The following is a 19,406-nucleotide window of genomic DNA, read 5'->3' as shown; positions in this document are numbered from 1 at the left end:
TCTGTAGTTTTTTTCTTCAAAAATGGTTCGACATGTTCTAAGATACTGGTTATTTTCTTATTAGTTTTAGCCTGCCACGTCTCAAATTTGTCAATAAACACCTTCTGTTCTGCAGAACTTAGTGATTTCCAGGCGTGTGTAGTCTCCCTTGAATTCTGCAAATATGTAACAAAATGAAGAGCAGCTAAATAAAATATTGGTACCTTTTTAACTGTAAATGTATTGCTGAATCTTGCTGGATCGAGGTGGGGTGTCTTACCCTTCTTGGGCGTCTATATATTGCTATCCTTCGCAGTAGACTGGACTATGGTTGTTTTTTGTATGATATTAGTGTTAAAAGCCATTTATGCAAACTGGATAAAGTGCAAAATCAAGCTATGCGGGTTTATAAGAAGTACCCCAATCCATGCCATGGAAAGTGAGCTGTGTATCCAGCCAGGATATAAGGAGGAAATACCTGGCTGCTAAGTTTTATTTAAAAGGGAAATGTTTGGGACACAATGCTACTATACAAGTATATAGTATGGGTTCTTAGTGACAAAAAGAGGTCGAACCTTACTTTTCTTGAATAAAGCATAAAACTTGGCACAGTGGTTCTTTATATCTAAGTAAGCCGATTTAGATCGGGAGCCATCGGGAGCTCACCCTCTGGGGTCCGAGAGGGGGGTTAAAGTACTGCTCCGCCCGGCTTCATTCTAAAAATTCTTACAATCCCTGTGTAGCTAATAGATCACGTTTGGTATCTATTTCGGATAAATCAATCCCAACAAATACATAAATGTGAAAGACAGATAGTTCAATATAAAATTAAGATAATGGGTCGTTATTTAATTTCAGGATTTGACTTGGCTAGTTTTTACTAACAAACCAAATTTTAGAAAAGTAAAATATCTCTCTTTTTCCTCGCGTTGTCCCGCCATTTTGCCACGGCTCATGGGAGCCTGGGGTCCGCTTGACAACTAATTCCAAGATTTGGCGTAGACACTAGTTTTTACGAAACCGACTGCCATCTGACCTTCCAACCCAGAGGGTAAACTAAGCCTTGTTGGGATTAGCCCGGTTTCCTCACGATGTTTTCCTTCACCGAAAAGCGAAATTAAATAAACAAATAAAAAATATATATATATATACAAATATAATATAATATAGCCTGTACGTAAAAACTAGCCAAGTCAAATAACGACCCAAGTGAAATAAATGCAATATGTAAATAATCGCCTGTTAAATTTAAGGTTAAATATATATTTCGTATTAAGCAGCAAACATTGTGTCAGTTCCAAGAAATAAGAAATTGTTATATAAATTCATTTTAAAACGTTGCATATTCTTGTAACTAAAAATTCAGGATTTTCAACACAGAACTTGGCATCCATATAGATCTCAATTCTTTTTGTAGGCGAAGACAACAACCACGCATTATCTTAATTTTATATTGAACTTGGCTGTCATTTCAAATTTATGTTTTTGATGGGATATCATTACTTTTTGTACAGAAATTATGTTAGTGTTAATATATTTTTTTTTAATAAAATTACTGTAATTCTTTTTGTGTTATTCTCTATATTTTATTGTACCTTAAAATATTAGGATGAATTGCCCATTCTTTATCTGCAACTTTCTTACACGTTTTCGGTTTATATATAATTTGGCCAAGACGGGGCGCTATGAGGTGCGTAGGCGGTTATATTCTATTATAGAGCTTTCTTGTGCCTTCATTTGACTCTGATCTAGATTACTAAGATGTACTCCGTCTAAGGTTTTAACTCTAGAGAGTTCAACGTAAGCCTGCCCTCTGCTAAATATTGAGGAGCCTATATCAAGAAGAGCGCTGTCAAGACTAAGGCCTTGTGATTTGTGGATAGTAATAGCATATACAAAGTAAATAGGGAATTGACCCGATGAACATAATGCATTACTTAATATCTGAAACTTAGTCTTGACATTTTCTAATACGTAGATTAAATTATGATTAAATATGATTGTAATTTTACGTGCGTTATTGTTGTTGTTGACGTTCCAATGTACCTTTTCTATTTTTCCAACGGATCCGTTTACCAGCCGCTTACTGTACCCCTAGTGTAAATTTTATCGACATCATAACGTGACGAACGCGTTTGCGTTAAGTCTAATTTTGTATAGGATTTTGAGTTTCCAAAACGTCCCGCTTGGCGCGCTTTTTCTAAATCCAATACAAAATGAGACTAAACGCAAACGCGTACGTCACGTTTCAAAATCGAATTTATTTACACTAGGGGTACAGACATCTTTGTTTCTTCGCAACATTACACGTGCACCTACCTATTTTTATTGTGATAAAATTTTCTAAGCCAGCGGTTATTGATGAATCATCCTCGTTCTTTTTCAGTACGTCCTTTGCTCTTGTTTTTAAATACCGTGGACAGTCTATTTCGTCTGTGGAATTTAATTTAATTTCTGGTTGTTCCATACTTGCCTACATTGCATTATTAAACTGATTGCACATATTTTTAGTAGGAAATTAGCATACAGTATTATCGGGCAACAGTTTAAAATAAGTTATAATTTCCTTAAGCAGGTCGATGTGGTTTTTAGCGGTCAATTTATGAAGTCGATTAGACAAAGCATACCTGTTTTGAATGTTATTAGTTTATTACACCCATTCTTACTCGATCCAACATTTCGCCGAAAAGTTGGTCGTTTTTTTGCCCCAAATGGCGACAGTTGTCTCACTGGAGGCAGTTGGAGAAGATCGCCAAACAACACTATATGAATTAAAAATATATGTTTTTTTTTTTCAATCGAAATTTAAACAATTTTCTGTTTTCAGTTTCTCCCCCTATATATACCTAATAGCCTACCTTTGTTCCTAAATATCAAGTTTCTAGGTCATCTGGAAGTGGGTTAGATTTTGGATCTATATCAAAATATGTTTTTTTTTCAATCAAATTTTCAATAATTTTCTGTTTTTCGATTTTTTCCCCTATGTACACCTAATAACCTACCTTGTTGCCAAACATCAAGTTTCTAGGTCATCTGGAAGTGGGTTAGGTTTTTGACCTTTATCGATATATGATTTTTTTTCAGTCGAATTTTCAATAATTTTCAGTGTTCAGATTTTTTCCCTAATGCACACCTAATAGCCTACTTTTGTGCCAAATTTCAACTTTCTAGGTTACCTAGAAGTGGGTTAGGCTTTTGATCTATAAGTCACAAAAATGCGCGTTTTCAAACATTAATATATCTATGAAATTTTGTATTTTAGACAAACTAAGGTGTTTGAATAACTGTGCCAAATTTCATGTGTGTAGGTTAAATAGGTTTCAAGTTGTGAAGGGATCAAAAGTAGCTCGAAATGGTTCGTGTAATATTACACACGGTTGCGTCGCCAGTTCCTTTTTCTTTGAACTTGGCTGGACACGCTACCGCGTGTTTATAGGTAGACCGCTTAAATGAGTCTTCGCCCGCGCGGTACAGGGGCGCGGGGATAAGACGACAAAGGGGATCGAGAGAGATGCGGGCGGCAGGCGCATTTTTGCCGTAGCTCAGTTTGCTAGCCACGCGGTTAGCAGTCACTCGTGTTTATAAGTTCCGGGCGCTTGGTGAAATATACACATGAGATTACATTCTCAAGATGCCTCGACTTATCTTTGGACAGAAACTTAATAGTCAAACCAAGCAAATGGCTTTTAATGTGTACACATATTTTAGAAAGAAGAAATTGGACCCGAATTCTATTGAGTATCAACAATTGATTATAAATCTGCAGGACGATTCTGATGATGACGATAACTCCGAAATAGACCAGCGGTTGAACAAAAATGGGTTTCGATAATATTAAAGTTTTTTCTTTTTTGATATGTCATTGGGAGTATGTTAAATAATACTTTGGTAAAAAGTTAGAAATTTTAAGGTTGAGCTTTCGGTTATATTTAAATATTTTAATTTTTGCTAATAACTAAGTAAATATAGAATTAAAGTTACAGAAAACTTTAGCATATCGAATAACACTTCAATTTATGTACAATTTTCAGTTTTTAGAAATCTGGAACAGCTGCTTTCTGGTAAACGTAAAAACACGAGTTATTTTGTAAATATAGAATTAGAGTTGCTGATATTGCAAAATTACGATATTATCGATCAACTTAGTATTCTAGTAAAAAGTTAGACATGTAGACAATGTGCTTGTCTAGATATTGATTTCAGGTTAAGCAGTATAGCTAATATTGAATTAAAGTTTGTAGAGTTAATAATAATCGATCATCAACAATGATCTCAGTTACTAAACAAAAATTTAGAAATATAAAATCACGGCGACACTTATTACTGATATGTATGCATTCCTTGCTTATATAAATACGTTACGTTTCAAACGCGCGGCAAGTTTGCGCGCGCCGCGCGCTGTGGCAGGAGGCAGCGAACAACGGTAGTGGGGAGCGGGGTGCCCTTGACTGCGTCTACGGTCCATCAAAAAAATTTCTAAAGCGTGTTTTAAATTAATAGCAATAGAAAATTGTTATTTTGTTGTTACTATAATAGGTATTGCCCGCGGTTTCGTTCACGTAGAATTCGTTATCGCGTTACATGAATATTATTTATTTATTTAAACTTTATTGCACAAACAAACAAAAAAAACACAAATGGCGGACTTAATGCCAAAAGGCATTCTCTACCAGTCAACCATTGGGTCAAATAGAGACAAAAAAAAAACACATTCTCATACAGATGACCACCCTTCCTTGTACCATTTTAAAAGCCAGTTGCAGCTTTTCTTTCCCGATTTTTTTCAGATGTTTGGACTTGGTATTTTCCTCGCGATAGTTATTTGTTTTAAGGGGAATGTTGTTGTTAACCGCTAATGCTAATATTGATAACCGATAGTTATACCATAGAGATACATTATAAGGTATGTGCACCCTCATGTTATTTATTTCTGATAAGAAATAAATGTAAGACAAAATTCACAGTGATACATTTCAAGTAGGTTGCCTTGTAAGATTGCGTACGGATAGTTTTTTTGTTTGTTATTTCATCGTATGATATATCAAATGAAAGCCTATTTGAAAGTTGCCGTATTAAAAAAGTTGATCCAGTTAATGGTCGCCTAGATTAACCGATTTTTATATAAAATGTAGGCAACCATGAACTGGACCAACTTGTTAAAAAGGCAACCTAGTACAGTTAGTAATATAGTACCTGGGCGACCGAGCTTTGCTCGGTTATAACTATTTATTGTAATATGGTGGTGATAATGTACATAAACTTAAAAAGTAAAATGTGAACTGACAATTATTATTATTTACAATCGATTTTAACCTTACAGCACTTGTCACAGAGTAACGCCATCTATTGTCAATTTCTCTTATTACATAGGTCATTTTTTTTTACTAAATTAAACTTGTGTAAAACAATAAAAATTAAAAAAATATATATAAACTTGAACATATAAAAAAAACAAAAGTTAGTCACCGGGCGAGATTCGAACCCGTAACACTCGTTTAGCAGTCCGCGTCTTAACCCGCTGGACCAGACGGACAGTGGCCGGCAACACGAAATTAGTGACCATATTCTGCGTCGAAAGAAAAACGCATGAAAACTTGAAAACACGCGTTTTCCCAAACATAAGACTAATCTAGATAGATTGTATACCCCCAAAAACCCCTATATACCAAATTTCAGCGAAATCGTTAGAGCCGTTTCCGAGATCACAGAAATATAATTATATATATATACAAGAATTGCTCGTTTAAAGGTATAAGATAATAGTACATTACGATACAAGTGCGAAAAATAGGAAATTCGAAACGAGTGGCGATAAATTAAAACACGACCGAAGGGAGTGTTTTAAATCGACACGAGTTGCGAATTACCTATTCGCACATGTATCGTACAACGTTTTACAGTACATATGGCCCTTTAAATGTTCGACACAGTAACGTAATATGCTACTTCTCGCACTAGTGCTATAAAGTAGCCCCATATGTACTGTAAAATAACTTTTCTTTTGATATATCATGTGACGTTTTCGTTTACACACTAAAAGCACAGTGTAAAAAGTAACAGTGGGCCGACGCCTTTGATGTTTGCGTAAATGCCGACACCGCTCAAGGTCTCCGTACCTACCTAGGGTTATCACAGACTTACACAACTGCCCAAAAGAGGATGGAAATGTTTTTAGTTTTCATGTTGTATGATGTATGTGTACTAATTTTACAAATGACGTCCATTTTGGAAATAAAGATGGCGGACGTCACTCTTTTGAAAAAGTCGTCATGGGTGTTGTTTTCTGGGTTTTTAGGGGTGTGGATTTCAAAAATGGTATCTATTTTGAAAATAAATATGGCAGATGCTACGTTTTGAAATGGGTGTCGATGTGTGTAGCCGTGATATCAACCACCTTTAATTCTAAAATGGTCTCTATTTTTGAAATCTGCACCAACAAGAACCGCCAAAATTGACGTCAATTTTGTAATTGGAACCCCGAGGAACCTCGGAGATGACACCCATATCGATTTTTAAGAAAAATTAATGTCCGCCGTCTTGGATTTCAAAATAGACGTCATTTTCGTAATCGGAATCCTGAGGAACCTCGGATATGACACCCATATCGACTTTTAAGAAAAAATAATTTCCGCCATCTTGGATTTCAAAATGAACGTCATTTTCGTAATCGGATCCCCGAGGAACCTCGGAGATGACACCCATATCGATTTTTAAGAAAAATTAATGTCCGCCATCTTGGATTTTAAAATGAACGTCATTTTCGTAATCGGAATCCCGAGGAACCTCGGATATGACACCCATATCGACTTAAGAAAAAATAATTTCCGCCATCTTGGATTTCAAAATGAACGTCATTTTCGTAATCGGATCCCCGAGGAACCTCGGAGATGACACCCATAACGATTTTTAAGAAAAAATAATGTTCGCCATCTTGGATTGCAAAATGGACGTCATTTTCGTAATCGGCACCCTGAGGACTTTCAAAAATAATGAAAACATCAAATACTACATGATACATATACAAACAGAAGCAAGAAACAATTTCTTGCTTTTTAAAGTCTTAAACTACTCATAATTTCTTAAAATAAGTTATAAAACATGTCCGCCATTTTGAATTTGAAAATTGATATCATAATTATGATATATTTTTGTTTACACTGAGACAAATAATTAGCACATGTCGTATGAAATATTTTAATTGTGTGTGTTTTTTTTTTATACTACGTCGGTGGCAAACAAGCATACGGCCTGCCTGATGGTAAGCAGTATCCGTAGCCTATGTACGCCTGCAACTCCAGAGGAGTTACATGCGCGTTGCCGACCCTAACACCCTCCCACCCCTCGTTGAGCTCTGGCAACCTTACTCACCGGCAGGAACACAACACTATGAGTAGGGTCTAGTGTTATTTGGCTGCGATTTTCTGTAAGGTGGAGGTACTTCCCCAGTTGGGTTCTGCTCTAGATCTGGAATGACATCCGCTGTGCTGTGCCCTACCACACAGAGCCAGATGACATTTACAATGCCCATACCTCTCTTATAATGCCTGTGCTAAAATAGTACATTACGATACCAGTGCGAAAAATAGGAAATTCGAAACGAGTGGCGATAAATTAAAACACGACCGAAGGGAGTGTTTTAAATCGACACGAGTTGCGAATTACCTATTCGCACGTGTATCGTACAACGTTTTACAGTACATATGGCCCTTTAAATGTTCGACACAGTAACGTAATATGCTACTTCTCGCACTAGTGCTATAAAGTAGCCCCATATGTACTGTAAATGTGATTGCGAACTACCTGCAATAACTATACAGTACCTGGGCGACCGAGCTTTGCTCGGTTATAACTAACTATTTATTGTAATATGGTGGTGTATAGGTGATAATCTTAACTACATTCTTTTACTAAATTAAACTTGTCTAAAACAATAAAAATTAAAAAAAAAAATATAAAATTGAACATATAAAAAAAACAAACGTTAGTCACCAGGCGAGATTCGAACCCGTAACACTCGTTTAGCAGTCCGCGTCTTAACCCGCTGGACCAGACGGACAGTGGCCGGCAACACGAAATTAGCGACCATATTCTGCGTCGAAAGAAAAACGCATGAAAACTCGAAAACACGCGTTTTCCCAAACATAAGACTAATCTAGATCGATTGTTTACCCCCAAAAACCCCCATATACCAAATTTCAGCAAAATCGTTAGAGCCGTTTCCGAGATCCCGGAAATATATATATATACAAGAATTGCTCGTTTAAAGGTATAAGATAATTAGGCATTAAAACACTCGTGTGATCTTTTTAAGAAACTCACTTCGTTCGTTTCCTAAGCCCACACTCGTGTATTTTAATGCCTTTTATTATGTAGCAGTAACATAAACTACTAATATATGTTGAAAGTAAGTACAGGCGGCTAACACAATGGTAACAAAAGACAAAAGTTTTGAAAATGTAATTTTTATCATCGTCACTTGGCTGTACATTTGAGGGCCTATCGCGAACCACGTTCGACGTGTTACCTCTCTGTCGCACTTGTAAATTCGTACGTAAGTATGACAGGGAGGCAACACGTCGAACGTGGTTCGCGGTAAGCCCTCTGATGCCACCTCCATTAGTCTTTTGTACGCCGGTATAGCCTTCGACTCAATGTATAATCTACACTTTTTATGGAAACGTAGTTCCTCCTTCCCGTAGAAATATTTAACTTTCCCATCACCAAGAAAGATTATTTGCTCGCAGTTATTAACTGCTCAATTCCTCGTTTTTTCTCTGTTACTAAGTACACCATATCAAACATTTTTCACTCATTTTGAAGTTTTAATAACTTTTATTCTATAATTAAATTCATGTAATATCCGCATCTAATTTATGTGCACGATAAACAAACAAATGAATGATTTAAAAGAAAAGACAAACAGCGCTTGCGAAGCTGAGCGGGGGGCGCGGGCGGGGCGAGGTATCTATCGCTCACTAGGTCGGCTACGATAGGCTCCCGCGCGCCGAGCCGACATGTTGACGGACCAGAGCGGGGTGGTTATGAATTTCGCGCCTTTTTAAGTTGATTTTACTATTACAATGCAAGCTACACACAGATATTTCTACCTTTCCATAAAATGGCTGCATATATTATTTTATAGTAATAGACTTATCTCTACGGACTTTAATTCAATATTAGATCTTACAGGACAAAAAACGCATATTAATTGTAAAGCACATATCCTATTCTTCTAATTTTTTGCCTTGCCTATTAACTTAAGAATTTAGATATGATATTGTGGATTTTTCAAACTTTAATTCAATATTGACAAAATAATAAGCTAATTTGAGTTTGACAAAGTAGCACGTTGATTTTTTTTCTAAAAATTTGATAGCATAAAGCCTCATACATATTATAAAAGACGATGCTTAAATTTTGTACTTTAATTCAATATTCAAAATTCATCAATAAAAATACATAAATACCTTATTTATATCTAACGCTCGATCTAAATTTTCTTCATATATTACAAATATGCTTAAAAATATGTCCCATACCAGATAAACATCACTTTTCACTCTTTAGAATTATCGAAACTTATAGGGCAAAAATCCGGTCCCACTATTGGTCTAAAAGTGAAGAATCAAGTTCAAGTGATATTGATATAGACATAAGTGATTGATTTATAATTTATAAATCACTTTCGAGTCGTCATCATCAGTATCGTACTTACATATTATTATAAATTATTATATTCATAATTTGCATTGAATAAAAGTACAAAAGTTAATTAAGTTTGTTGTTTTATAAACTTTCAATAAAATTAACGTCATATACTTTCCCATTAAAAAAACACCAACTATTAACCGCTATAACGTCACATATCTCAAAACCTGTCCAGTGCGCATTTCACCTCTTGTGTATCACACTAGGCGCGCCTGCCGCCCGCTCCTCTCTCGATCCCCTTTGTCGCCTTACCCCCGCGCCTCTGTACCGCGCGGGCGAAGACTCATTTAAACGGTCTACCTATAGATTAACGTGGAATTCATTCCCGGTATAAAAAACGGGATTTTGTAATAAATTATAAAACAAATCACAAATAATCAAATTTTTCGACTATGTTTTTGATTTTCATTTATTGTAATAATTATACTGCTTAGTTTTTTTACATAAAACAATATGATTATAAAGCCTATGTAATGCAGATTGAAAAAAACATAACATATCTCTACTGAAAGCAAGTCGCCTAAAAAAAAAACGTCTCGCGCCGGTAAATATCTCTTTACCGACATCGGCCTCTATTTCAACATTATGGCTCCTCTACACGATGGACCATCATAGTGGACCACTAAGCTGGGCCAGCGTGTAGAGAGGGTAGTGGTGTCGGATGGCTTATGGCGCGGCGGGATGGCGGTGGGATGGCCTCGGTGTCGGTTTTTCGTCCGCACATCAAAGGCAGTGGACCAGCGATGGCTGTACGCTGTACGTATCTACACGTGGCCCATTCCACAGTGCGTGCTCGAACGCGGTTGAGTGTGGACGTTTGTGGTGTGTATTATTCTGATTAAAAATGACGAGTACGTGAGCGCATCACGAAACAATAAAGTTTTTAGAATTATATCGGAGAGAAAGCGTAACATGGAACCCCAAACATACAGACCAAAACTATAGAAATGAGGTAACAGGATATTTAAAAAAGTTTTTATAATAGATAGTGCACGAATTAATTAGAGGATTAGGAAAATTGCATATGCATTACGCAGACATCTGTACATATATAGGGATTCCAAAGTTACGGAAATATCAATTACGTTATTGGTAACGGATTTTTATTTTAAAATTACGTAATTCCGTAATTTACATAGAGTAAATTTACAATTTAATAAATAAATATACCAATACTAAAATAAATAACTATTATATACCTACACAGCGGCACATTAAGGAAGAGACAAGTAATAATTTTTCAGTAGGGTTTTAAAGCTTTGAAGAGTTTATTGCACAAATTTAAAATGACTTAGTTGACGACCTGTCTGGCCTAGTGGGTAGTGACTCTGCCTATGAAGCCTATGGTGCTGGTAGACCGCGAGCCAGGAACAATTTCCATGACCAATCACATCCAGGCTGAAAACTCTTGTAGTGGTTAACGGCTAGGTATGATGAACCCTCGTGGACGTCAGCTGCCGCTCCGTTGGTTGGTTGAGGAATGGCAGCCACAGAGAAACACGTAAAATAAAAAAAAAATTCATCGCTTCCCGTTTGATACTTTGTCACATGATAGTTCAGATGCTGTTGTTACTCAAAAAAATCGTTAGCCGGTTATATTGCGGTGGTAAGAACATCTGCTGATCGCATGAACATGTAAAAAATAAGCGCTACACCACGCAAGGTTTGCCGCACATAAAGTGGTAGGCGCATAGTTTTTATATGTTCATTTTACAGTCGACGGTCATTCCACCGCGATAGAACCGGCTGACGGTTTTTTAAGTTTATACCAGCATCTAAACTATCATCTGACAAAGTATCAGCCAGGAGGCGATGACTGACGAAACATGCTCCTGGCCCGCGGATTATGGGTTCAAACCCTGGTAAGGGCATTTATTCGTGTGATGAGCATGGATATTCGTTCCGGAGTCATGGATGTCTACTATGTATATATTATGTATATCGTTGTCTAAGTACCCACAACACAAGCCTTATTTAATTTTCCGTGGGACTAAATCAATTTGTGTAATACTGTCCTATAATATTTGTTTATTTATTTATTTATTGCGATGGATAGATAACATTCACCATAATCTTCTACGTCATTTCTTTTTAATTGTTCAGATTAAGAATTACTTTATTATTGTGCAATTTAAGAAAATGTTGGTACGTGGCATATAAATAAATTGCTGCAGCGGCTAATGCTTCCACGTCCATCTTGGAAAAGGAATAGTTCGCAACTGAATGTCGCCATCGTGTAGTTGTGTCTTAACCATCGCATGGCCATCTCGCTGGAGGAGCCATTATACGAAGTACACACACCGGAGACCGACTAACTGTATTGTTTATATGGATCCTAAAATAAAGATTTAAAAAAAAGTAGGTACATAATATATATTTAGAAAAAATGTCTCGTTTAGTAAAAAAACTGGACAAGTGCAAGTCGGACTCGCCCACCGAGAGTTCCGTACTTTTTAGTATTTGTTATAGCGGCAACAGAAATACATCATCTGCGAAAATTTCAAATGTCTAATACGATTCATGAGATACAGCCTAGTGACAGACAGACGGACGGACAGCGGAGTCTTAGTAATAGGGTCCCGTTTTACCCTTTGGGTACGGAACCCTAAAAAGGAATAAATAAATAATAAATATTATAGGACATTATTACACAAATTGACTAAGTCCCAAAGTAAGCTCAATAAGGCTTGTGTTGAGGGTACTTAGACAACGATATATTATATAAATATTTATAAATACTTAAATACATAGAAAACACCCATGACTCAGGAACAAATATCCATGCTCATCACACGAATAAATGCCCTTACCAGGATTTGAACCCGGGACCATCAGCTTCGTAGGCAGGGTCACTACCCACTATGCCAAACCGGTCGTCAAAACTCAAGGAACCTTGGAAAGATTGCCGCTAACATCTTGGAGCCTCGCATTTGCATAAACGCATATAGTTAGTAAATGCCACTCTATGGTCCATTTTCACAAAGAATACGAAGCAAACTTTAACTTTGTTATTCAATCTATTACATGATACTAAAGTTTAATTTTAACTCTTGTGTGTCAAGGCATGTTCTTTCACAGACACATGAATGGGTACATTTCCAAAGTCCTCCTTCATGCAGTTCCCTCGCGTTTTTCTTCCGGTTTGCTCTTGAATCTGGTCAGCTTCGACCATATTCTGGCCACAGCAGGATTGGCAGACTAGTGTGGTATGAATTCCAGTCATCTGCTTCTTACTTGCATTTCCAAGAAGACTGACTGGACTAGATTTCACGAGGAACCAACTGACCCCAAACACGAATCCTTCGGTACACTGCGCGCAATATGCTGATATAGGGTAAGTATACATTCTGGCATTTATTAAATACTGAGCACGGCATCTAACAAAGTTTTGGGGAATGCTTTTGGCCTCCATATTACTAGTTTAGTTTCTTTATTGGTAAAAAACATATTTTACAGGTCACACAGGTACATTTGAAATTATGCTAGTTATACATAATTCTATATAAAAATAACAGGTGAAAGTTTACGGTTCCTTAATTTTGAATATAATCGTGCAATAGTTATTACAATTTTTTTTTTTAATTATCTCCTTCATAAAATCATTGACAGAATAACATGCTTGGTCTAGTAGTAAACATTTAAGTTTTTTAGCGAATATTGAGTCGCTTTCAGTCAATTTAATGTTATTAGGAATTTCGTTGTATATTTTGGGCCCAATAACACCGAGTGACTTTCGGACCTTCGCGAGTCGTTGAATAGGAGCGACTAGTACGGGTAATCTGCGGCTATTTACATCGCGGGTACAGGTTTTTATGTAAGTTTTAAGGTTTGTTCTAACGTATTTGCAAGCTTCTAATATATAAACGGCGGGCAGTGTTAGTAGTTCTTATGGGTCTTAAATAATTCCTTGGCGGGGTGATCGAACGGTTTGTTGGAGATAACACGCAAAGCTCGTTTTTGAATTTTGAAAACCTTGTCACGATTTGCGGCCAGACCCCAGAGATCAACGCCTCGGATGAGGATGGAGTGAAAGTATCCGTAATAGGCCTTTTTCAGGTTTTTCGGAGATAGGCTTGGCGCGAGACTGGACAGGGCGAAACACGCAGACGAAAGTGAATCACAAAGCTGGTCTATGTGAGAGGACCATGTTAACCCTGAGTCAATGACATATCCCAAGTACTTAGTTTGTTCCACCTGTGGAACTAGAATATTATCGACTTTAATATTTAAGAGATTTTTTGTTTTGGTGTTCCGTAATTGAAAGTGAATAATGTTAGTTTTTTCTAAATTTAAAAGCATTCCATTTGCCAAAAACCATTTGTTGATATCAACCATTGCTAAATTAATTTTTGATTCAAGGCTATTGTAATTGTCAGCTTCTACTATTATGCAAGTATCATCGGCATAGATTACGTACTCGTATTCTAGTTCAGGAGATGCCGCAGTTACGTCATTTACGAGCATGAGAAAGAGGTTATTTCCCATGCTCGATCCCTGTGGTACGGCACAATCTCCTATAGATTCTAGGTCAGATCTTGAGTTAAGGACGCAGGTAGTTTGCTTTCGGTCTTTTAGGAATGACACAATGGTGCTATAAAATTTGCCTTCAAAACCAACACATACTATTATATTATTATTATATTTTTACTCCATATTGTACGAGCTTGAATCTTTTTAGTGATAGTTGCCTGGTTGTTAAGCCAGTTCAGGTTCCACGCTTCGAACTCACATTTTCTACTCCTTCCATTAAAAATATAAAAGAGTTTAATTAGTTTACAGAATAAATAAAATAATTTGTCGCCTGAAAATAGAATTCCCTGACCTATTCTGGATGCAATGGAGTGTCATGTAATAGAATTGTGTTTTCCACTGTGCCGACGTGAGCCCACAACTCCTGTAGTAGGGGATTAATCCTTTGGCAGTGGGGTTTGGTATATGTACTTAGGTGTTGGGATTGTTGCAAATAAAAAGTTCAGACGCGGTAACAATAATAAATCTATATTAACACAACTCAATACTAAACTAACTCTAATTACAATAATAAGTAGGGAGCGATATATAATCGAGCTCGACCGTTAAAGATAGGTACCAAGAGAACGCGAGGGAGCGATACGATATCAAGCTCAACCTGTGATAATAGGTACAAGGCAACTTGTCGAGTTGACGTCTGACTACGAACTATCCTTGACTCACGCGATCCCGATGATTATAACCTTGCATCAGGTACGCAATAGGAATAGCGGTACAGAACCTATAACGGTTTCGCACATGGCGAATCCTAACGTTTCCCACGAATTACTCCGCTGGCTACAAATTAGTTTATGACTTAAAGTTAACAATATTCGGAAACTGACAAAGAAATAAAACAAAGAGAGATTAACACAAAGGCAAGTACCGACAAAGGGAAGGAAACAGATAACTTATATTACAATGTTTTTACAAGCTCATCCCTGTAACGGTCATAATAAACAGTTACGTATGCTATTAACTAAAATGCACATTGCGCATAGCGGGAAAAGCTAAATTAATATATTATTTATTTAACATCATCTAAAGCTTGGGCGAATGTAGGACGCAGTCCCTACAATCCGTACGCATGATACTGCTATGACTAAACAGTTAGTTTCTACAGTGCATATCATTGCAATGCCTCTGTTCTACAGCATCTGCCACTTGAACTATCTTAAGTGAATCGGACTCTTCATGGTTGCACGTTGCACGGCATCGTAATATGATATTCACAATCTTACGGGGAACGTTACTTTAAGACCACTGATTGGTTTGTGACATGTTTCCTTACACGATTTGACGAAAGCCTAGATAAGAACACTAGTCACCAGGCCAGACAGGCCGTCAAAATAAATACATAAATATTAGAGGTAAACCTTACACAAATCGACCTTGTAATACTGTAAGCTCATTAAGACTTGTGTTGTGGGTACTTTGCATACAGAGAAAACAAACAAACACAGGAGCAAATGTTCACTAAAACACACAATAAATGCCCTTACTAGGATACAAACCCGGGTTCTCAATGTAAGGGGTATAAAAGTAAGATGTAAGCATGGGCCCTTTTCAGTCAGGGACCAGTAGTAACATTCGCCAAAAATGAATTATTTATAACTTTAAGTAAGTATATCACAGGATATTGATATTTCAGAGTTGTAAAATAATATGAATACCTGATGTACTTCCACGTAAAACCGTTGCTCAATAGTTCATAAATACCCGAAATATTTTGTTACATGGATCGGCAAATGAAACCGAGGCAGCCAATATCAGGTTATGCCTACTGCACGCAGTGTACCGAGAGGTTCATGTTTGGGGTCAGGTGATAGTTCCTCGTCAAATTTGTTCAGTCCGTCTTTAGGAATGGAAGAAATGATTGGATACGACACAGGTCTGACAACCCTCCTGTGGCCAGAATATAATTGGAACTGACGAGATGCAAAAGCAAACAGAAATTAAAAACGCGCTGGAACTGCATGAAGGAGGACTTGAAATGTAACCATTCACACTATGAGTAGACCCTACTCATAGTGTTGTGTTCCTGCCGGTGAGTAAGGTTGCCAGAGCTCAACGAGGGGTAGGGGGGTTTAGGGTCGGCAACGCGCATGTAATTCCTCTGGAGTTGCAGGCGTACATAGGCTACGGAAACTGCTTACCATCAGGCGGGCCGTATGCTTGTTTGCCACCGACGTAGTATAATAAAGGAATCTGGTACTGAACATTTCAATGTCAGCCTCCTCAAGTTCAATGGTTTGACAAAAAGCTAAGTAGGAAATAGATAGTATTGCACATGCATAGGGATTGCAATCCGGTCCGGCGGATCCGGTAATCCGGCCGGATCCGGCACTTTTCAGGAGCTACCGGATCCGGTCAAATAAAAAAAACGCCTAAATACAGCACGCACTGTGCGGTTTAGATGAGGAAAAGGCGACGGATGAGAGGTATGAAGGTGAACAGAGCATAAAACGAATGAAATAGTTTAAATTTAGTTAAATAAAAATATATTCATTATGACGATGACTGGGAACAGAAGTTGCCTTTCATGTTGGTGGCACGATATGACGATTACATAAATACTGTAATAGAAGGAAAAATTAAACGATGGAGATGCCATGGAAGGCATTTGTAATTTATGCTAAAGAGAAGAAAAGAGTGTCATAATGTTGTGATATGACATTAAAAGTAAACAAATGAGCAGGATTAAGTCGGCGGTACTCAACCGACTAGAGTTGGGCTTACCAATATATGTTACATGTGTGAATGAATATATGATTGTAAGTTTGTATTGAAAATGAATGTAGCAAATGAAATGATAGCATTGATAATCTTTAGTTTACTTCGATTTTATATATATATATATATATGATAAAATATTGTTTATTTTCTATTCAAATTTGAGAGAGAATCTTCTACAATTTCATCCAATCCTATGCAATTTCCTTCATGGTACATGCTACTCTACGTCTAGCCAATTCTTTATTTGATCCATGTAACTTTTCTTAGGGAGTCCCTTTCCGCGATGGATTTCAATCCTACACTCTATTATTTTTCGCATGAGATCGTCGTGTCGTGTTCCATTCCCTATAATTTGACCAATATAATTTACTGTAAATTAAAAAAAAGTTAAATTTTTTAAATCATACAGTCTACTACTTTCTTGGGCAAAAAATGAGGGAAAATTTAATATCATTTTGGTTAATAGTAAAATATCTTATTTTCTTGCTAGAATGGATGTCAACGTTACAAAGAATTCAATCAAGGAACAGTTTCGAAAACTTGTCTTTTCAAGGAGTTCCAATTCCCACCTCACATCCCATTACCGGGCTTTGGAAACTAATCAAATTTATAATTGTAAACGAAAATTTGAGCACTTGTGAATGGTTACATATAATAAATGACCAATTTCATATTTTGGTTTTTAAGTGATATTGACAATGTCACACTTTTTACTACTAAGTGTTATTTTATTGTGAAGAAGTTATTTATTAACTTCAAATTATAGATTTAGGAATACGTATTACGCAAAAAACTAGAAAAATATGTCATTTAATTAACTTTGATATCCCTATACCAAACCGGATCCGGTCCGGCCGGATCCGGCCGGGTTATGGTCCAAATCCGGCCGGATCCGGCCAGATTGAAAATCAATCCGGTTTGCAATCCCTACACATGCACAACTTTGAAAACATATTAATCTGCACGACGCACAATTTGGATTTAGGCCAGGTTTGTCGACAGAGAGTGCAATTTTGTGCCTTAAGCAGGCTGTCAAGTACTACTTGGACAGAGACACACCAATATACACATGCTTTCTGGACCTGTCCAAAGCTTTTGACCTGGTTGTTTATGATAAGCTGTGGAGCAAGCTGGAAAGGACCAGTCTACCCAGAGAGTACATTGCGCTGCTAAAACATTGGTACAACAACCAGGTCAGTAGGGTGAGATGGGCAGGGGTTGACTCGGACGAGTATAGACTGCAGTGTGGAGTTAGACAGAGCCTTGGCAGTACAAGGTAATATGCTCGCGTGCAGGTTTGCACGCTGTAACGAGGAAGTAAAACTGACACTTTTTCAGGCTTATTGCCAGACATTTTACACGTGCAGCCTGATGCAGGTATTTGTAACATCCTGGCATTGCCTTTATCGTATGAGGCCAGGAAGATGTGCAATTTATAATTAAAAACAATAGTAGTAGTAGTGGTGTAGTAGCATAGGTGATTTTGTAGATCTCAATACAGGGGTGACATCTTCAGTGTGTGATGAAATCCCATTCTTTAAAAAAAATAGATATAAAAAAATGTACAGGCTGGCTTTACATGCTATACTACACAGTCAGAAGTCCAGAGCTTATAGTTTACTGTCCTGGCTCAAAGAGGAAAAAGCATGGCAAAGTATGCTAACCCGAAATAAATTTGTTTGTTGGGAGTTTCTTGGAGATATTTATCAATATGAAATAGAAGTAAATTACCTGTATACAGACTATTTTCCTTCTATTACAGTACAGCACCGAGAAATACTCGGCAGCACATGTTGGTGCCCTCAATTTTCCGTTCCTGCCCACAATTTCCATACTTATCTTCTTTCTAGAACTTTTAATTAGCCTCAACCAAGCGTAGAATAAAATAATCTAGATCATGTAGTTTACATGTGATTAAATCCCGAAACCGTAATTCAAGACCAAAAAAACAGAAAAAGTTTTCTATGCAAAAAAAACTACGACTGATAAGTCAATACGTCACTGTCAAAACTGTCAATGACACTTTGTCAGTGTCAAGTACACATTTCAGGTTTCGAAAACCTTTTTCTAAACCTGAATTGGCCAATATTATTGATAAAAAAATATTTTTGTCAAAAAAATACGAATTTTGTCGCAGACTGCACTTTGTTGTCAACAGTCAACCAACATCGAGACAATTCTAAAGAACCTAAACACAATAAGTTGCGTCGTACTACCACAGAGTATTTCCTAGATTAGACTACATAGTACTTTAAATCTCACTCGAACAAAAAACAAAAATTCAACAAGGCAAAAATCACCAAGGTGTAAAAAGAACATTCTAACATCACAACAGACGTCAGGGCGGCTACCGGGAAAATCGAAATTCGTCAATTGCGGGCATATTTCTCTGTCACTCTAATTACGTCTTAGTGAGAGTAAACGAGAAAGATCCCCGCAATTTGCAAATTTCGGTTTTCGCGGTAGGCCCCCAG

The 19,406-nt window shown here is 37.0% G+C and overlaps 1 protein-coding gene across 1 annotated transcript in view; it reads right to left on the bottom strand.

The window, feature by feature from the left end:
* LOC133518991 (uncharacterized) overlaps window positions 1-19,406 on the bottom strand; it is a 26,234-nt gene extending 6,828 nt beyond the window's left edge. Inside the window, exons 1-2 of the mRNA XM_061852828.1 lie at window positions 18,664-19,406; window positions 1-155 (exon numbers count right to left, since the gene is read on the bottom strand). Coding sequence (XP_061708812.1) covers window positions 1-155; window positions 18,664-18,765 — 257 coding nt within the window. The 5' untranslated portion in view covers window positions 18,766-19,406. The remainder of the gene's footprint in view (window positions 156-18,663) is intronic.

The sequence above is a fragment of the Cydia pomonella genome, chromosome 6 (genome assembly GCF_033807575.1).
Source record: "Cydia pomonella isolate Wapato2018A chromosome 6, ilCydPomo1, whole genome shotgun sequence".
Lineage (NCBI taxonomy): Eukaryota > Metazoa > Arthropoda > Insecta > Lepidoptera > Tortricidae > Cydia > Cydia pomonella.
This window is presented reverse-complemented; position numbering and strand designations above follow the sequence as displayed.